The sequence below is a fragment of the Galeopterus variegatus genome, unplaced genomic scaffold (assembly GCF_000696425.1).
Source record: "Galeopterus variegatus unplaced genomic scaffold, G_variegatus-3.0.2 Scaffold423, whole genome shotgun sequence".
Taxonomy (NCBI): Eukaryota; Metazoa; Chordata; class Mammalia; order Dermoptera; family Cynocephalidae; genus Galeopterus; species Galeopterus variegatus.
The window spans coordinates 475,613-494,549 of NW_007726534.1; the positions used below are offsets into that span (position 1 = coordinate 475,613).

General features: G+C 54.8%; 1 protein-coding gene across 1 annotated transcript in view; it reads left to right on the forward strand.

The window, feature by feature from the left end:
* ARHGEF17 (Rho guanine nucleotide exchange factor (GEF) 17) overlaps window positions 1–18,937 on the forward strand; it is a 60,203-nt gene that overhangs the window by 35,517 nt on the left and 5,749 nt on the right. Inside the window, exons 2-14 of the mRNA XM_008568555.1 lie at window positions 4,285–4,362; window positions 9,766–9,948; window positions 12,119–12,235; window positions 12,455–12,547; window positions 12,762–12,938; window positions 13,288–13,338; window positions 13,600–13,709; window positions 13,798–13,883; window positions 16,069–16,187; window positions 16,538–16,751; window positions 17,340–17,413; window positions 17,939–18,138; window positions 18,324–18,625. Coding sequence (XP_008566777.1) covers window positions 4,285–4,362; window positions 9,766–9,948; window positions 12,119–12,235; window positions 12,455–12,547; window positions 12,762–12,938; window positions 13,288–13,338; window positions 13,600–13,709; window positions 13,798–13,883; window positions 16,069–16,187; window positions 16,538–16,751; window positions 17,340–17,413; window positions 17,939–18,138; window positions 18,324–18,625 — 1,804 coding nt within the window. The remainder of the gene's footprint in view (window positions 1–4,284; window positions 4,363–9,765; window positions 9,949–12,118; window positions 12,236–12,454; window positions 12,548–12,761; window positions 12,939–13,287; window positions 13,339–13,599; window positions 13,710–13,797; window positions 13,884–16,068; window positions 16,188–16,537; window positions 16,752–17,339; window positions 17,414–17,938; window positions 18,139–18,323; window positions 18,626–18,937) is intronic.

The window sequence follows — 18,937 nt, forward strand, 5'->3', positions numbered from 1 at the left end:
CGCCCCCGCCCCGGCGGCGGGCCGGCCGCATGCTGCAGATGGTGAAGACCCTGGCCCAGTTCACCATCGCGCTGGAAGACATGCGCGATCTGGCCCCGGCCGCCGCCGCCTCCGGGGAGCCCACCGGGGACAGCGGCGCTGACGCTGAGGAGCCCGGCGAGGCCCAGGTACAGGGAGGGGGAGGGGCAGCCAGGGACCTGGGCCACGGCCTAGAGCTCTGCCCGCCCGGGAGCTTGGAGGAGGCATGGGCAGATGCGGGGCCACAGGGCCTGGACCTCTGATGAGGCACTCCAACCGCCTGTCCATGGAGCTGGGGGCTCTGAGCAGTGATGTGGGCAGGGAGATTGTGGGTGAGGAACCCTAGCAGGGGGTTGTGTGCCTCGAAGGGCGCTGAGGGTCAAGGCCTAGTGGCACTCTGCTTGCAGAATGGGCCTGTGTGGAAGCAGAGGCTGGCCAGGGGCATCCTGGGCCCAGGCTCAGAAAGGGAAGGTTCTCCAGCCTTCCTCTCAGTCTAGAGGCAGCCCCTCGATGTTTGTATGTGCTGGGGGGGGTCCCAGTTTTTTTTGCTCCCTCTTGCCATCCTCTGCTTGCTGCTGGACCTGCTGAGTCTGCCGAGGTGGGAGCTGTGGTGTCCCCATTCCTGGCTCAGTGTGCACTCCCCTGCAGGGGAGAGGCAGGCTTCCAGGGGCTGTTTTCATGTCTTTGTGTGTCTCTCTGAGCTTGGACTCTGATTGTTCCACTCTCCTGGCTCCAGTAGGGGCTGTGGTTCTGTCCTCTTTCCCTGTGCTGTGCTGTGTGTCTCTCCACTGCCTCAAGCTGGGCTGGAGGGCCTGGCTTTCAACTGTGTCACTTGGAGGCTTTTTTTGCTTCTGTGCCAGGTGTCTTGCCCTTATGGCCTCTTTCTGCGTGCATGCGTCTCTGTCTTCATGCTGTGTACATCAGAGTCTCAGTCTTTGGGTCATGATGCCCCATATATACTAGGAGGAGAGTCCCCTGTCTGTCTTCTTGCTGTATCCCTGGGTCCCTACCTCAGTGCCCTTTCTAGTGAAGGTCTGGGGATGGGGCGGTTGAGGGCTGAGGGGCGCTGGGAGGAGGCCAGGCCTGCAGGGAACAGGTGGGCCTGCTGATCTGGTTGACAGCTGCGTTGTCTGTCTCCTGCTTCCCCTGTGCCCCCACCCCCACATACACTACACCCGTGTCTGGGCACGCGCGGAAGGGTACTCAATGCAGTGACAAGGAGCTGGCCTTGTTTTCTGTGTCTTTACCTGACAGCTGAGTGACAGCCACTGTGCTGTGCAGCAGGGAGGAGGCTGGGAATGGCGGCATTGCAGAGTCAGCCTCTCTGGGTTACCCCAGCCCTCTGCTGTTAGGCCCAGAGCCAGCCCTGCCTCTAATGAAGTCTCCCTGACCATGGCCCTCACTGCGCCCCTGGGCCTGGCTGGGCCAGAGAGCATGGCTGGGGGAGGGTGGCTGAGGGGCCCAGTGCCAAACGGCCTGGTCCTGCTGTCCGGGAGCTCCCTGTGCAGTCTCAGTGCACAGAATGAGAGTGGACATTGAGGACCCCTTGTGTGCGGACAGAGCTGCTCTGTTCCCACCACCCTGCTTCCTCAGTGCTGGGAGGGAGCAATTATTCATCCGATTTTATAAGGGAGAACGTGGAATCAGGGCAATTAGGTCACGTGACCACCAAGGCCACGTAGCCAGTAAGGGCATAGCTGGGGACCTTGTGGCCATGGCTGCCTGGTCAGTCTGGTGAGAACTTCAGGCTCTGGGGCCCTAACACTCAGCATGAGGTGGCTGAAGATTCTAGTGCTGGCTTTGCTGGTCACTGGCAGTATGACCTTGGGCAAGTCATGTCTCCCTCTGACATGACTCCTCATCTGTGCAATAGAAATGATGGCACTTGAGTCACAGAGCTGTAAGTGTGAGGCTGAAATGATGCCATGTCTGTGAGATGCTGAGATGGCCCTGAGGGGCGTGGAGGGGGCAGGACTGGGCATCTGGGCCTTTCCGTGGGAGGCCCTTCTGGCCCCTGATGTTCTCCCAAGCTCTCCATCAGAGGGTGCGCCGGTTCACACCTCCTACTAGAAGCTGCCTGATTTTTTAAATGTCTCAGAAGCTCTGAGGATGGACAGTCCGGTTGTAGCTGGGGTCTCTTTAAGACAGGGCCTGGTGCCTTCTTACCCTTCATAGCACAGGGCTGGCAAGGGTGGGGCAAGCCAGCCTCCCCACTGCCCCAAGGGGGTTCATTCACACCCCACACCACTGAGTGTCTAGCATGGGCGCCCACTTTTCTGAGTGTGCCTCATCGTAGGACGTTGGGGGACAAGCCTGACCCCTGAGTCCCTGGGTCAGAGGGAGAGGGACCTGAGGTGGGTGTACCACAAGTGGAGGGCTGAATCAGGAATGAGGAGGAACCGTGGTTTAATCAGGCAGGCCGGACAGGCCTAGGGCTCAGGTCCCCTGAGCAGACGTGGACCTCAGGCACAGCAGTGACCAGGGCTGCCCTGCTGGTGGCATTCCTACCCTGAGGGGCTCCTAGGGATGAGAACTAGAGGGGCACCATGGACATGGACACCCACCCTGGCATTGCTATGTACAGAGTGTCTACTTGAACCAGCAGTCCTCGATGGCTTGAGCCCAAGGCAGGGTCCAGACAGATGCTTGAGCCAAGCTGAGACCTGGGAGAGAGCAGAGAGGGGAGAATAAACTAGAGATCTGGGGCCGGGAGGAGTTAGGCACCTTGCCCGGGATCACTCCAGGGACTTTCAGGGCCCAGCAAGGAGACCTAGAATGGAGTCTCTGCCAGGGAAGAGAAGTTGTTGGGCTGGTGCCATCTGGGAAGGCTTCCTGGTAGAGAAGTTGGCCAGAGGCATAAGGACTGATGGGGATGGGCAGCAGGTAAGCTCAGTCCTAGGAGGCTGAACACAGAAGCAGTATCCCTAGGCTGGCTTCCAGCAAAGCCTTCCCACAGCACATGGCTCGCCCTGACAGGAATGAGCACCTGTCCCTGGGGGTGTGGGTGCAGATGCTGGGCCATCCCCTGGGAACTCTAATTCATCTCACCAGATCCTCAGGATCTGTCCCATCAGTCCCTGGGTCGCCTTTTCCCCATCCTTAAAATGGAGAGAATAATAACATCTATCTCCCAGGGTGGTCAGGAGTATTAAGTAGCATATAATGCTTAGAACAGTGCCTGGTACACAGGAGGGCTCAGTTAACCTTTATAAATGAGAGAATTGGGATCCAGCCTGAGAGTGGCTGAACCCTGACACCGCCAAGTGTGGCCTTTGGCACCAGCTTCACCTGTCTGGGCTGCAGCGTCTTCATCTGTAATGGGGATGACAGTGTCTATTCTCAGGTATGATGCAAAGCCCAGCCAGGTGGGACATGTCCCCACAGCTCTGAACCTGAAGGGGGGCTTTTCAGAGTTGGCAGCTGGAGTGGGTGGCGGCCTGGAGGCATCATCCTTTGCAGATGTGATAGGTTATTGATTTTTTAAGAGTCCTTTTCAAGAGCCCAGCAGAGAAGCCAAGAAGTAAGCCAGAGACCTCCAGGTCTGTTCACAGCAGGGGGCAGTGGGGGTGAAGGATGAGGGCCTAGCTCTGGGGAGGTGGCGTGTTTGAGATGCAGGAGAGGGCATTCCTGGCAGGGTGTATTAGTCCATTTTGTGTTGCTGTAACAAAATATGTGGAACTGGCTAATTTGTAAAGAAAATGAAGTTTACTTGCTTATGGTTTCTGAGGCTGGGAAATCCAAAGTCCATCTGGTGGTGGCGACCGTGACCCAGGGGTCTCACATTGCAAGATGGTGGAAGCAGAGAGAGCAGAGAGAGAGCAAGACAGACTCTCCTCTTCTTTTAAAGCCCTCAGAACCATGACCCTGGCCCTGACCACCAGTATTAATCCATTCACTACTGCAGGGTCCTACAATCCAATCACCTCTTCAAGGCTCCACCGTTCAATTACCATAATAGTATTTCCCACCCTTTTAACAGTCTCAGTGGGGGCTAAGTTTCTAATACATAAAACGTGGGGGAATACAATTCAAGCTTTGAGGGGACATAATTCAATACACCGCACAGGGGGAGCACCTGAGCAAAGGCCTGGCAGAGTGGAGATCCAGGGTGCTTTGGGGAAACAGCCAGGAGCCCTGGGTGGTGGGAGGGTAGGCCTTGAAGGCCAGAGAGGGGTTGTGGATGAGCTCTCTGGGCCCCCTATGGCTGCAGGTGATGGAGTCTGAGGGGAACAAGGCACTACTCACCCTCTGCTCCTGTCCCCATAGGACATGCGGAAGCACGTGACCATGACTCTGCTGGACACGGAGCAGTCCTATGTGGAGTCGCTGCGCACCCTGATGCAGGTGAGGTTCATGGCCCAGGCCCTTGAGATGGGCCGTTCTGAGTCTAGAAGGCTGTCAGACAGGCAGGAGCAAACCCATTTCATGGACAGGGGCTGAGGCTTAGAGCTGTGACCCTGGGATACACTGCCCCTCCACGGAGAACCCCAATGTGGCCACCCAGAGGAGGAGGAAGCCCTCTCCAGGGCATTAGAGAATGGTGATGGGCCAAGCCAAGCCACCCCAGGGCAGGAGTCCCTGCCCCACTATCCTTCCACCTCCCCTGGCAGCCCTGGACCTGAGCTGAGATCTGCGAGCCTCCTCTGGTGTTCCCCCCTCCATTTCATTCATTGACTGGGAAATATTAGTTGGATGGAATTAAACGTTGAGTACATGCTGTGTGCATGCCCTGGTCCACGTACAGAAAGCACAGGGATGAATAAAAGAGGCAAGCCCCTGCCGCAGGAGATCTCAGTCCGGCGAGGGACATAATTTTGTATACGGGGGAATCTAGAAGCATCAAGGGGCACCTGTTGGGCATGAGGTCAGGAAAGGTTCCCTGGATGAAATGCTGGCTTCTCAGCACAGGAGAGGACCCAGCGCATCCAGAGGTCCATGTGACCAGCATGGAGGACAAGGGGGTGATATAGCGGGGTCCACACTGTGGGGCCTTGAACACTGGGAGGAGGGTTTGCACTCTACTGGGGGCCCTAGAGAGTCAGTGAAGAGTTTTGAGCAGGGGACAAATGTGGCTTTATGAAGTCTGTGTGACTGCTGGGAAGGTGGGAGGTAGAAGGGCAGGCCAAGGCCACTGAGATAAGGCGAGGGCAGAGACTGCAGGGAGAGAGCTGGGTACAGACCCTTAGGAGGTAGACTGGTCAGGCCAGGCATGGTGACGGTTGGATGTGAGGGGCAAGGTGGGGAAGTCGGGATGATGTCTGGCTCCTGGCCTAGGAAAGATGGGGCAGAGAGGAGGAGGGCATCTGGGGCAAGATGGTGAGTTGAGGTTCAGACAAATGGGTTCTGGGAAGGCCCGGATCCTGGATGCACATGCAGGTCTAGGGCCTGGGATAGACAGCATGGATCTGAGCTGAAGTGGGGCTGGCAGTTGCGAGTGAGGGTGAGTTTGCTGAGGCCACCCGGGCAGAGTGAGAGCAAAGGGTGAAGAGAGAGCCCTGGGAACATCCAGAGCATTCATTCATTCATTTATTCCATGAATCCACAGTGAGCCCCTTCTGTGTGCCAGGCAGTGTCTCCTGGAGTCAGCACAAGGGCCTGTCTCCTGGAGCTCCTGGTCTGTGGCAGAGACCGACAGTAACCAGCCAGACAGATCATACTTGGTGTAAAAGTGCATGGAGAGTACAGACGTACAATGGGTATTACTTGGTTTTACAAAGGAAGGGAGTTCTGACACATGCTACGGCCTTGAGGACATTATGCTAAGTGAAATAAGCCAGTCACAAAAGGACAAATATTGTGTAGTTGTACTTATATGAGGTATCTGATGTAGGCACTGTCATAGGGACAGAAGTAGAATGGTGGTTGTCAGGGACCCGGGGAGGTGGCAAGGGGGAGTTATTATTTAACAGGTACAAGGTTTCAGCTTTACAAGATGAAAAATTTCTGGAGAAGGGTGGTGGTGATGGTCACACTACGTTGTGGGTGTACTTAAAGTAAGTGTACAGTCCTGTACACTTAGAAATGCTTAAAAGTGATTAACACGCTAAAGTTTATATTATGCATATTTTACCACAAAAAAATGCACTGCTTTTATTTTTGTAAAAAGTGCATGGGGAGCTGAGAACACAGAAGAGGGGCCTGCCCTGGTGTGTGTAAGGGGTCAGGGACGGCTTCTCTGAGGTTGGGGTGTTTAGCCAAGACCTGAGGGCAAGTAGGATTTCAGCAGAGAGGGAGCCCCAAGGGGATTGTTCCAAGCAGGGGGTTTAGCAGGAGCAAAGTCTGCGAGGCTGGAGGAAACCAGAACAGAGATGGCCGGTGGCCGGGGTGGCTGCAGGGTAGGGGGCAGGACTAGGCCATACAGGGCCTGAAGGCTGTTAGGTGCAGAGCCTAGCTTTACAGAAAGCCACAGGAGGGACACCAGCAGGATACTGGGCGGGAGGATTAGACACGCAGGGGCCCGAGGGGGTCCTTTGCCATCTCTAGCTGAGAGTTTGGAGGCATTAGGGTCAGATAGTTCAGGGTTTGAGTCATTTGCCTCCTTGCCCAATCACCTCACTTCTCTGGACCTCAGTTTCGCCTGCAAAGTGTAACTAATCATACCTGTCCCCCAGCGCGAAGGTGAAAAGTACTGACGCTGCCCATGCCTGTCTGCAGCCAGGAGGCGGGGGCCCTGGGAGCCGGGAGCGGGCAGGGCCTGGGCATGTCTTTTTGCCTCCTGATCTCCCGGCCCAGCGCACGGCTGCACACGTGGAAGGTGTGCAGGATTGTGCGTGGGTGGAGGAAGACAAACAGAGAGTGTTGGATGGGAATGGGGGGAGGTGGGCAGGAGAGTGTCACCTGAACTCAAGGACTGTCGCTTAAGGCAGCCCCGGAGTGTGGGAAGGAAGACTGAAGTGTAGCGCAGGGGTCTGGAGCATGACTCTGGAGCCAGGACCAGCTGTGTGACCTGGAGCAAGTTACGTAACCAGTTTCTGCCCCAGTTTCCTCACCTGTAGAGTGGGGATAACAATGTATCTGCCTCAAGGGCACATTACGAAAGATATGTGTATAACGTAGCATACTGCCTCCACGTCTACCTGTGTGCATGTGTGCATGTATAAAGTTGCATTTAGGGCGGGCTGATTAGCTCAGTTGGTTACACCATAGCCTTGTAACACCAAGGTTACTGGTTCGGATCCCCCTGTTGGCTGGCTGCCCAAACAAATAAACGGATAGATAAAATAAAGTTGCATTTAATCTTTGTATTGACCTTATGAGTTGTATATTATAATCCCCTTCTCCATACAAGGAAATGGAGACTCAGAGAGGTTAAGAAACTTGCCCAGGGTCATCATCTAGTAAGTGGTAGTAGCTGACGTTTATTGAGTGCCTAGTATACGCCAGCCATTGTTCTGAGTGCTTTACGTTAGTCAGTCAATACAAACCTCACTATATCCCACAGAGAAGTAAAGCATTGTGTCCGAGGTCACAGAGTTAGGAGGTGCCATAGCCTGGGTTGAAGTCTGGTCAGTCTGACTCTAGGTCCTCACCCCATAGTCTACACTGCCTGAAGCATAATGGTATTCAAATTGAGATTGGACCCAAAAGCCCTGATGTGACCTCCCAGTGATCACTGCCACCACAAATTTATTAGTAATTTATGGTTAGCCAGAAGGAGGTGGGATTTGAACCCAAGTCCTAAGGCTACACCCTTTCCTTAGTGTCACCCTCACCCTCTGGGCCTGCCTTCAGCCCCACGCTCCAAGCTAACAAATCCCACTTCCCTGACCACCCTGACCAAGACCCCTTCTCTTGGCACCCTGAGCCCCTCTACTCTGCTCTTTTTTCCCATAGTACTTACTGCCTTCTAGCAGATTGCATAATAATTTACTTGCCCTTATTATGCTTATTTTCTGCCTCCCTCCACTCACATGTCAGCTCTACGAGTCCAGGGGTTTGTCTGCCGCCGGTGTAGCCCCGGTGCTCAGCAGGCCTGCACACAGCGGTTGCTCAGTGAGCATTTGCTGAGTGAATTTAGGTATTGGCTGGAAGCAGGTTCTGTATAGGGTTCTGGGTTGCTGTTTATTCTTTCCTCGCACTGTGTCAGCGTTGGGACCTAGAGGAGAGCGGTTTAGCTCCCGCTCCTTGTGGGGTGACAAGCCTGACACATGTGAGGTGAGGTGCTGGCTCACGCTGGCCTGAGAGCTGTGAGGGGAGGCTGCCGGCCTGTCTCCTCACCGCTAGCCCTGCCCTTTTCAGAATCCTCAATCAGCCGAGAGGATTCTGTTGAGCTTGACTTTCTCAATATTGTTTTACAAAACAAGCCAGATTTTCTAAATGTTTAATATAAATGTTATTGTAACATCACATATGCTTTTCAAATACCATCCTCCTGTCTCTTTGGCCTGTAATTACAGTTCGGACCAATAGAGGGCGACCTGTCCCTAAGAGCGCCAGCCACTGAGCTGGGCTATTCAGGCTCCAGGAACACCACCCAGTGCAGATTGGAGGGGAAGAACGGGACTTTTAGTCACAGACTGACTCGTAGATCTGAAAATGTTAAAACAATGTTCAGATAGTGTCACTAAAAACCTCAAATAACTTCCCATGTGGCCTCCCACGGCCCTGCCCGCTTTATCTTCTCTACAGCAGTTGCCACCTTTTAATTTACCATGTCATTTCCACATGGAGTTGATTCTAAGACACACAGCCCTCACATTTTAACATCTGTGAAATCATGGTACATCCTACAATTGATAGCATATCATAATTAATTGGCAGCGAGTTTTTTCCTTTTTTTTTTTTTTTTAAAAAGATGACCGGGTGCCCCCTCACTTTAAGTTTGGGGCCGGCCCGGTGGCGCACTGGATAGTGCGCCGCTTGGGAAGCGCGGCGGCGCTCCCGTCCGAGGGTTCGGATCCCACATATAGACCGGCTCCCGCTCACTGGCTGAGCGCGGCGCGGGAGCAACGCCGAGGGTTGCGATCCCGTTGCCGGTCCCGGTCCGGTACGGGGGCGACACTGAGGGGTGCGATCCGTTGCCGGACACGGAAAAAAGACAAAAGACAAAAAAAAAAAAAAAAAAAAAATGACCGGTAAGGGGATCCTAACCCTTGGCTTGGTGTTGTCAGCACCACGCTCAGCCAGTGAGCAAACCGGCCATCCCTATATAGGATCCGAACCCGCGGCCTTGGTGTTATCAGCACCGCACTCTACCGAGTGAGCCACGGGCCAGCCTAGCAAGTTTTTTTCTTAAAGATAAATGAAAATAGAGGTGCATCTCAGATTTGATGAAAGGTGCTTTATTTTTAACTTCTCTTATTTGTGTGTTTTATCCGACTAGATTCTAAGCTCCATCAGGGTAGGGATTTGGGTCTTTCTTGTTCCTTGCTGTCTGCCAGTTCCTAGTACAGTGCCTGGCACATAGTAAGTGCTCGATAAATATCTGCTGAGTTAGTGTGTGGGGGTCTCCCAGGGAGCCCTATCTTCTTGCTTTCCTCACTGAAGCTCTGTTTGTTCATGCATCCAAAACCTTTCCTGAGCCCCCTCACTCCATCTTGTGCCAGACCCTGGGCTAGGCAGTGAGGGCATGGGGATGAGTCTTCCCATCTCCCTCCCAGAGCTCCTGGTCTAAGAGGGAGATGCGGGAGGCAGGGCACTGAGCCACAGGCCCAGGAGATTCCATACGCACTCACATGGGGACCTGTGCAGCTGGAGCAGGGGTGCCATCTCTCTGAGGGTCCGGCACTGACCCTGTGGGTCCCCCAGGGCTACATGCAGCCACTGAAGCAGCCGGAGAACTCCTTGCTCTGTGACCCATCGCTGGTGGACGAGATCTTTGACCAGATCCCTGAGCTCCTGGAACACCATGAACAGTTCCTGGAGCAGGTGCGGCACTGCGTGCAGACCTGGCATGCCCAGCAGAAGGTGGGAGCTCTGCTTGTCCAGTCGGTGAGTGGCTCCCTGCCCGCTGCTGCCAGCCCCCATAAGCTGGGGCCCTCCTGGAAGGGGCTGGATGCTGCCGTGGACTCCCCATCCCACCCCAACCCGCCTGGACACTGACTCTGATCCCAGATCCGACCCCAGAACTTGGCCAGACATTGGCACTGACCCCAGCCCCTGGGTGGACGTGAACCTGGACACTGCTCAACCCCAGAGCTTGGCCCGACTCTGACATGGACCCCAATCCCAGCCAGACACTGACCCTGATCCTGGACCCAACCCCAGTGGCTGTTGCTGACGCTGACCCAGACCTCAAGTGGATGCTGGTACTGACCTCAACCCCTAACTTAACCTGAACCTAAACAACTGCCCTGATCCTGACCCTGGACTTGGGCTTGATGTTGACACTGGCCTTATCTTGACTAGCTCTTTTCCCCATCAAGTTTTTCAATAATAATAGCTAATACTATTTGGCACTTATTATGTGCTAGGCATTGTTCTAAATACATTATATGTGTGAACAAACTTAGGAGGAAGGTGTAATTATGGCCGTGATTTTAAAGTTGATGACTGAGGCATGGACAGATAAATCGACTGATCAAAGTCATGGTTAGTAAGTGGTGGAGGATTTGACCCCAGGAAACCTGGTTCCAGCGCCCAGGCTCTACCCTACCCCGCATCACCTCTCGCCACAGGCCAACCTCTCCTGTGAGCTTTTCAAGGTCCTGAAGTAATGATCAAGACCTTTAAAAAGGGCCTCAAAATTCAAAAAGAACTGCAAAAGCAAAACCAGTAAACATTTAATTAAGTGTCTGTAAAACATCACATGCCATTTTCTTTCAATGTTAAATTTAGTGTTCATTTATAAGAATATAATTACACTTGAAAAACTTTAAGTTATGTTTTATTTGGCCAGAATTCCCAAGAATGCTTATGATGACTGATAAATCATAGCCAAATGCAAACTAAGTGGTTACTCAGAGCCACATAATTTTAAAAGCAAAATTGTAAAAATCCTTCCAAAAAATTTTACAAGTAAAAACCAAAATCCGATTTTTGTGGAATGTGAGTGTGTTTTAATGTGTTATGATGTGGGGTGGGGCCTTGAACCTAAAAGGGCCTTAGAATGTCCCTGCTGACATCTCCAAACTGATGTGACCAGGCAGGGGTGATGGGACCCCAGCTCAGATTGAGGTCCCTGCTGACATCTCCAGCCCATCATCACCCCAGTGTCACCAGGCTCAAGCCCCCCAGACCTTGATGTTGACCATGGGCTGCCGTGGAAGCCCTAGGGAGGGGTCAGCACAGGATGCCCTGTCCCAGGATCGGGGGTGGTTGATGAGGGCTATCTTCCTCCCTGTTCAGTCCAGAGCCAGGGACCTTTGGCATCTTAGAGAGGCAGGGGCTCTGAGGCCCAGAGGGACCAGAAACACCACTAAACATCACTTAGCCTATCATTGGTACAACTGAGACAGGAAGTCAGGTATCCTGACTCCCAGCCAAGGCTTCTGACTGAGAATCTCCATCTTTAGCCGATCAGCCACCAGCTGTGTGCCCTGCCCTGAATGAAGCTTTACTGTGGGTGAGGTAGTTCTCCTTGGAGAACTTGTCCTGGGGGATTGGGAGAGCCAGAGGCCAGGGGTAATATCAGGCAGAGCCCTGGTCAGGGCAGGGAGTGCTTCCTGAAGGAGGCAGAACTGGAGCTCAGCCCTGAGGGTGAGATGTAGAGGGAGAAGGTCATTCCTGGTGGAGGGAATTGCATGAGCAAAGGCCAAGTGGCTGGAATGAGTCTGTGTCACTCAGAGAGGAGGAGGGAGATGTGCTTGGCTTGACTTGGTGGGGTTGGAGACCTATGGACTGAAATGCCCAGTTGGAAATGAGAGAACCAGGTCTGAGCTCACAGGACACACCCAGGCATACATACATACATACATAAACATAAGATAGACACGTGTATATATGTGTGTACACATGCACACATGCCTAATCACACAGTCACACATATAACAACACGTACACACTTGGAGACGCAAGACAGAAGCCCACGCCCAGTCCCTTAGAGGCTATCATTTCTAGTTGGAGGGAAAAGATGTTGATTCATGAATCAGAGAAAACCAGGACAGAGTGAGGTGGGGTGAGGGACACCTTGCGGGTCCCTAACCTGCCTCCTCACCCGCAGTTTTCCAAGGATGTCCTGGTAAACATCTATTCTGCCTATATCGACAACTTCCTCAATGCAAAGGACGCCGTACGTGTGGCTAAGGAGGCAAGGCCTGCCTTTCTCAAGTTCCTGGAGGTACTGTGGGCTAGGGCAAGGGGATGGAAGTGCTCCTCACCTTGGGCCAGCTTTGAGGACCCCAGGACCTCCCAGCCTGGCCACCATAGCCCTAGCCAGTGGACCAGCCTCTGGCCTCGGGCTGAATAGGAGGGCTTACTGGGGGCCTGTCCCTGGATATACCCTTCCTGGCTTGTCATTTCTCACACGGGTGCCTATCTACCCTGCTTCGGGTTTCAGCAAAGCATGCGTGAGAACAAGGAGAAGCAGGCACTATCTGACCTCATGATCAAGCCCGTGCAACGGATCCCACGCTATGAGCTTCTGGTGAAGGTGGGCATGGGGCTGGGTGGGCAGGTGAGCAAAGCCTGGAGGGTTGAGGGGATAGTGGGGGCTCTGAGGCCCCTGCTTGGTTGAGCCTGGCATTAGGGTTTCCAGGGGTCAGGTAGGAAAGGAAGCCCTCTCTGGTGTCTACCCATAGTCCCTCCTGCTCCAGCAGTCCTAGGGACAGCTAAGCAGACAGGTCTGGTCCTCTTTCCCACCCTAGGACCTCTTGAAGCACACACCTGCAGACCACCCGGACCACCCACTCCTGCTGGATGCGCAGCGGAACATCAAGCAGGTGGCTGAACGCATCAACAAGGGCGTGCGGAGTGCTGAGGAGGCAGAGCGACATGCCCGCGTGCTGCAGGAGATCGAGGCACACATCGAGGGCATGGAGGATGTGCGTGCTGCCCCATCCTACCCTGCCCCGCACACGTCTGTGTCCGCTCAGCCTCAGTGTCTGCATCTGTGGTCACCTGGAGTTGTGGCTGGGTCTGCGTCCACAGCAGATCTGCAGTGTGTTTGTGTTTGAGTCTGTCGGCATCTGTGATCACACATCTCCACCCTGTGTCCTCTTCCATGTCTGTCTCTGACCACATCCCGTGGCCTGGCAGCACAATTGGGAGGATGGACAGGATGTTGCTTCTGCTGGCCCACCCCATGGAGTGGGGCCGAGGGGCACTGGGATTTATGGAGGGGATAGGAATCAATAACTAGCCTTCAAGAGGTCTTGTTCTTCTGCCCCACAGCTCCAGGCCCCTCTGCGGCGGTTCCTGAGGCAGGAGATGGTCATTGAAGTGGTAAGAAGTGTCCCATTGTTTGCTCACCTGTCCCCACCTCCCGCTTTGTTCGTTCTTCTCATTCCTGCTGCCCCGGGTCCCCTGCTCTTCCACCCCAACAGGAGTCCCAGTCAAGTCCCAACTCTGCTCCGACTTTCTGGGCACCTGGGAGAGCCCTCACCCCTCCCTGGGCCTCGCTGTCCCCCCCGTGGACACTGCGGGCAGGTGGGTGGGCTTCTGTACAATGTCTACCCAGCCTGAATCCTGCCTCGGGCCCCACAGAAGGCGATCAGCGGCAAGAAGGACCGGTCCCTCTTCCTGTTCACGGACCTCATCGTCTGCACCACCCTGAAGCGGAAGTCAGGCTCCCTGAGGCGCAGCTCCATGAGCCTGTGAGTGGCAGGGCGGGGCTGGGGCGGAGTGGGTGGCGGAGAAGTTGTCCCCCCACCCTGGCCAGAGCGCCCCATTGGCTCCCCACAGGTACACGGCTGCCAGCGTCATCGACACAGCCAGCAAGTACAAGATGCTGTGGAAGCTGCCGCTGGAAGATGCAGCCATCATCAAAGGTGGGGCTGGCTGGTGGCCTTTTCTTCCGAGAAGCCTCCTGGAGGGCTTGAGCACCAGCCGGTCTGGCTGCCTGTCCATGTGCTTTTCTGCTTTTGGGCCTCACTTTCCCAATCAGTACAAGAGGGCAGCATGAAGGACCACACCAGTTGGTGCCCGGGGAGCCAGACCAGACTGTCCACACCCACCCCCTTCTGACAGGGCATGGACTAGGCCGGCAGGTGGAGGGGGTGGTGCAGGGAAAGCAGACATAACTAATTAGCCATTGATTCCTCTGTACAAGCTCATCTAAGCGCCTAATATTAGATGATGTTGCACTGTTCTGGTTCAGTGGTTTTGTACACAGGGAAAGACACTCACTCAAGTGAGTACAAGCAGAGGGTTGAGTGGGATGATCCGTGTTCTTTGGGGCTGAGCCTGTCAGGAGCTGAGCTGCTCCTCCTATGATCTCTCTTTCTTCCCCTCTTGCTGGGCGTTGGCCCTGTTCTCGCTGCTCTTTGCTTTCTCTGCTTCCTCCAAACTCCAGTGATCTGGCCCAGGCTCTGTCTCCAGCCTCACCTGCAGGGGAACTCACTTAGAACCTGGCCCCGAGGGGGAGGGAGGGGTCTGCTTAGCCCCTAGGTGAGCCCAGGCCTGCCTCACGGGAGCACGTTTGCAGGAACACAAGTTGATTATTATTATTACCACTCTAACTCATCTCACTAGAGAACAGGCCAGTTGACTAAATGACCACCTTTAGGTGAGGTGGCCACTCTGGTCCAATCAGCTGTGGCCAGGAGTGGGGCAGGTTGTATGGAAGAAAACATGGTTGCCAGGCAGTGAGGGTTGGGGTGGGACCATTTCTCTCACAAGGAGTAAGTGATTGTCTTAGTCTGTTTAGGCTGCTATAACAAAAATACCACAGTCTGGATAATTTATAAATCACAGTAATTTATTGCTTACAGTTCTGGAGCTGGGAAGTCCAAGATCAAGGCACCAGCAAATCTGGTGTATAGTGAGGGGCCTGTTCCTCATAGATGGAGCCTTCTAGGTGTCCTCACTTGGCAGGAGGGGCATGAGTGGCCTCAGGCCTTTTTATAAGGGCATAATCCCATTCTTCAGCATTCTGCTCTCATGACCTAGATGACCTAGTATCCTCCCTAAGGCCCCACCTCCTAACACCAACATGATGGGGATGAGATTTCAACATATGAATTTTGGAGGGACACAAACATTCAGACCGCAGTAGAGATATTCCAAGCCTGGGCTTGTCCTATACATGCCACTGCTGTCTACTCGGCACACGCTCTTCTTTCCTGAGACATGGTACCACAGACTCCCGTCCAGAGTGATTCCGTATTAGTTACAACTCTGTGCCCTCCCCCTCTTCAACAGGCTGCCCTCACCCTCACAGGGTCCCAGGTTGCAGGGCCATCTCAGATACTGCTAGCCAGTCTCAGAATCCATTTCTCTTCTAGTGCTGTCATGACTCCATTGAGGGACTAAATTTATTTACACCAATAACACTATATAAACAAGATTGGAGGAAAACAGAAAAACTCATTTAGGAAAAAGCAAAAAGATACTTCCTTTCCCTTGATATCAAGACTTATGTATCCTAGCCCAGAGGTGGAGGGACAGCACCACTTTGGGGTCACTGGTCCAGAGTGTACACCCCCTGCCAGGCAGTGTGGGGTATGGGAGGTGCCGAGCTAGCCTTTAGGGCCAGCCACATAGCAGTGGGCAGGTATGGGATAGAAGCAAAGAAATCTGGGGCATCAGCTCATTGCTCTCTCCTTTGTGTGGAGAAGTGAGTCCCTTGGTCAGCAAATTTGACTGCCCGAGGCTCTGGCTGCTCGCCTGACTCCCCGCCGGGAAGCCGTACTACTGCAGCAGACCAGAGGCAGCTGGAGCCTGCGTAACTGCAGAGCTGTCTGCCATCTTTGTGCTCTTCCAGGGAGTTCTCCAAGGGCCGGCATCCTGTGCCATGTCTCTGAATCAGGCCCAGTCCCCTGCTGTCAGGCCTGGAGTTTCTCTGTGAGGAGCTGCCTGTCACCTTTATTCCCGAGAGCTTGGGGTTTATAAGCTCTCGGTTTGTCAGGCCACTCCTCATGCCTAGCTGCACACTGTGCAGTGAGGGAAGGAGTCTGTCCAAGCCTGACCTTGTCTGTCTCTGTATCTGTCCATGGCCTTCCTCTGCCCCACCAGGGGCAACCCAAGCCACCAATCGAGAGAACATCCAGAAGGCCATCAGCCGCCTAGATGAGGACCTGACCACCCTGGGCCAAATGAGCAAGCTCTCTGAGAGCCTTGGTTTCCCCCACCAGGTCTGTGCCATCTGCCTGAGGCTGGGGGGGTCGGGGGTGGGGGTTCCCTGACACACCTGAGAGAGAGACAGCCTTGGCATTTGCCTGAGGGAAGAGACATTCCTGCCACTTATCTGAGGAGAGGAGTTATAGCCACACCCCCATCTGAGGGGGAGACAGGCCCCATCTCCTGTCTTGGGGTGGGGGTGGGGTCCAGGCTACCTCTTAGTCTAAGGTAAAGGAGGAGACAGAGTCCTGCTTTCTGTCTGAGGGTAGAGGCCAGTCGCCCCCCCCCGCCCCCCCATTCCCAAGGGCAGGTGCAAGCTGTAGTGAGACGCTTGGGCCTGATGCCTGGGCCCTCTCCCCTGCAGAGCCTGGACGATGCACTGCGGGACCTCTCGGCTGCCATGCACCGGGACCTGTCAGAGAAGCAGGCGCTGTGCTACGCGCTTTCCTTCCCACCTACCAAGCTGGAGCTGTGCGCCACACGGCCCGAGGGCACCGACTCCTTCATCTTTGAGTTCCCCCACCCTGATGCCCGCCTTGGCTTCGAACAGGCCTTTGATGAGGCCAAGAGGAAGCTGGGTGAGCCAAGGCGCACTCTGGTGCTCTCCTGCAGAACCTCCAGGCAGTGGACAGGGCAGCACCGCACAGCTGTCTGTGACTTCAGGAGCCAGAAATCCCAGAACTGCAGTGTCCTGTGCTCCAGCAGCTGGGCAGGAGGGTGGACTGCAGTGAAACATGGAACTGAATAATTACTGGGGCCTCCTCAGGCCTCTTTGGAAAGGAGGGGATTCCATGGATAGGGTCAGCATAGGGCAAGGTCCCCATCTTGAGTGTGGATGGCTGAGACCCTCCCCATGCCCCCCATGCAGTCTGAGCGGACCTGGATCAAGGGAAAGCTATTGACTAAGGTCCCTGGCTTTAGAAGATGCTTAGAGACCTTTGTGTCTAACACCCTCATGTACAGATGAGAAAATTGAGGTCAGGGATAAGCAGGGCATAACCCACAGCCGCCTCATGCTAGTGTGGCTGGGATCAGCCCCCTCCCTAGAGAGACCCTGAGGAAGGAAGGGAAATAGGGCAGGGTAAGGACCAGGGCAAGGTGGATGCTAAACAGGGTCTGTCTTTCTCTGCCCGGTTCCCATGTCTGTCTGTCCATCTCCACTACAGCATCCAGCAAAAGCTGTCTAGACCCTGAGTTCCTGAAGGCCATCCCCATCATGAAAACCCGCAGTGGCATGCAGGTGGGTGTATGTATGAGGCTGTGTGTATTCAGAACTCGCACATGTTCATGATTTTTTGTTTTGTGCACAACATTGGGTACATGTCTTGAACATCACAGTCACTTCCTGTTTTTGAGTGTAAAGCTCTCTGTACATGGGTGTGAACACTGCAGGTGTGTCACCTGTCTATGGGTATGTTTCATGCTTATCTATATCTATGCATGTGAACAAAGGCTATACAATTGATGTGAGATGGCTAACTTATGTGCTTGTATGAGTCTGCATACACATGTACAAAGGTTACCAGTCATATTTGTTACATGCATGTATCCATGACCACATTCAGGGTATACTGTGTGTACATGCAGGTGTAGGTGATGTTCATATCACACAAGCTTGGGTGCATTTGATGTTATGTGTACACGTGTGTGTAGAGGGGTGTATAGGGAATCCATGCATAACCATGCAGTCTGCTGGAGTCGCCCGGTAGAGCAGCTGGCAGCAATTCCTCCATTCACCTTCCCTGTCCATTGGCGCCTCCCGCAGTTCTCGTGCGCGGCCCCCACCCTGAGCAGCTGCCCGGAGCCCACGCCCGAGGTGTGGGTGTGCAACAGTGACGGCTACGTGGGGCAGGTGTGCCTGCTGAGCCTGCGCGCCGAGCCCGATGTGGAGGCCTGCATCGCCGTCTGCTCCGCCCGCATCCTCTGCATCGGGGCGGTGCCCGGCCTGCAGCGCCGCTGCCACCGGTGAGACCAGGGCGGCGGGGTGGGCGCGCTGCAGGCCCGGGAGAAGAAGCCCTTGCCCGCAGCACACACTGAGGCCGCCCAACGTGGTTGTGGGTGGGCCCTGTGGGCGTGTCCGTGGGCGGGGCCTGGCGGAGGGCTGGTGGCGGCTGCTAGCAGCTGTCATCCCCACTGCTTGCGCATTGCAGGGAGCGGCCTCCGTCGCTGAGGAGTCCCCCCGAGACGGTACCAGAGCCCGCTGGGCCAGAACTGGACGTCGAGGCCGCCGCAGAGGAGGAAGCAGCGACGCTGACGGAGCCGGGGCCCCAGCCCTGCCTGCACATCTCCATTGCAGGCTCGGGCCTGGAGATGGCTGCAGGCCCCGCCGAGGGTGACCCCCGCCCCGAGTTGGTGCCCTTTGACAGCGACTCAGATGATGAGTCTTCGCCCAGCCCCTCGGGGACCCTGCAGAGCCAGGCCAGCAGGTCCACCATCTCTTCTAGCTTTGGCAGTGAGTGTTCAACTTGGGGCTGACAGGTAGGGCGGACTGCCAGGGAGGGGTGTAAGCAAAAGCCTGGAATTAAGGGCCAGCCTGTGGGTCACTTGGGAGAGTGCAGTGCTGATAACACTAAGGCCGCGGGTTCGGATCCCATGTAGGGATGGCCAGTTAGTTCACTTGGGAGAGCGTGGTGCTGACAACACCAAGTTAAGGGTTAAGATCCCCTTACCGGTCATCTTTAAAAAAAAAAAGCCTGGAATCAAATCTCAGGATGTTAGCACATGGAGCCGGGGAGCCAGCAAGGTGGGCAGGGGCTGTGCCACC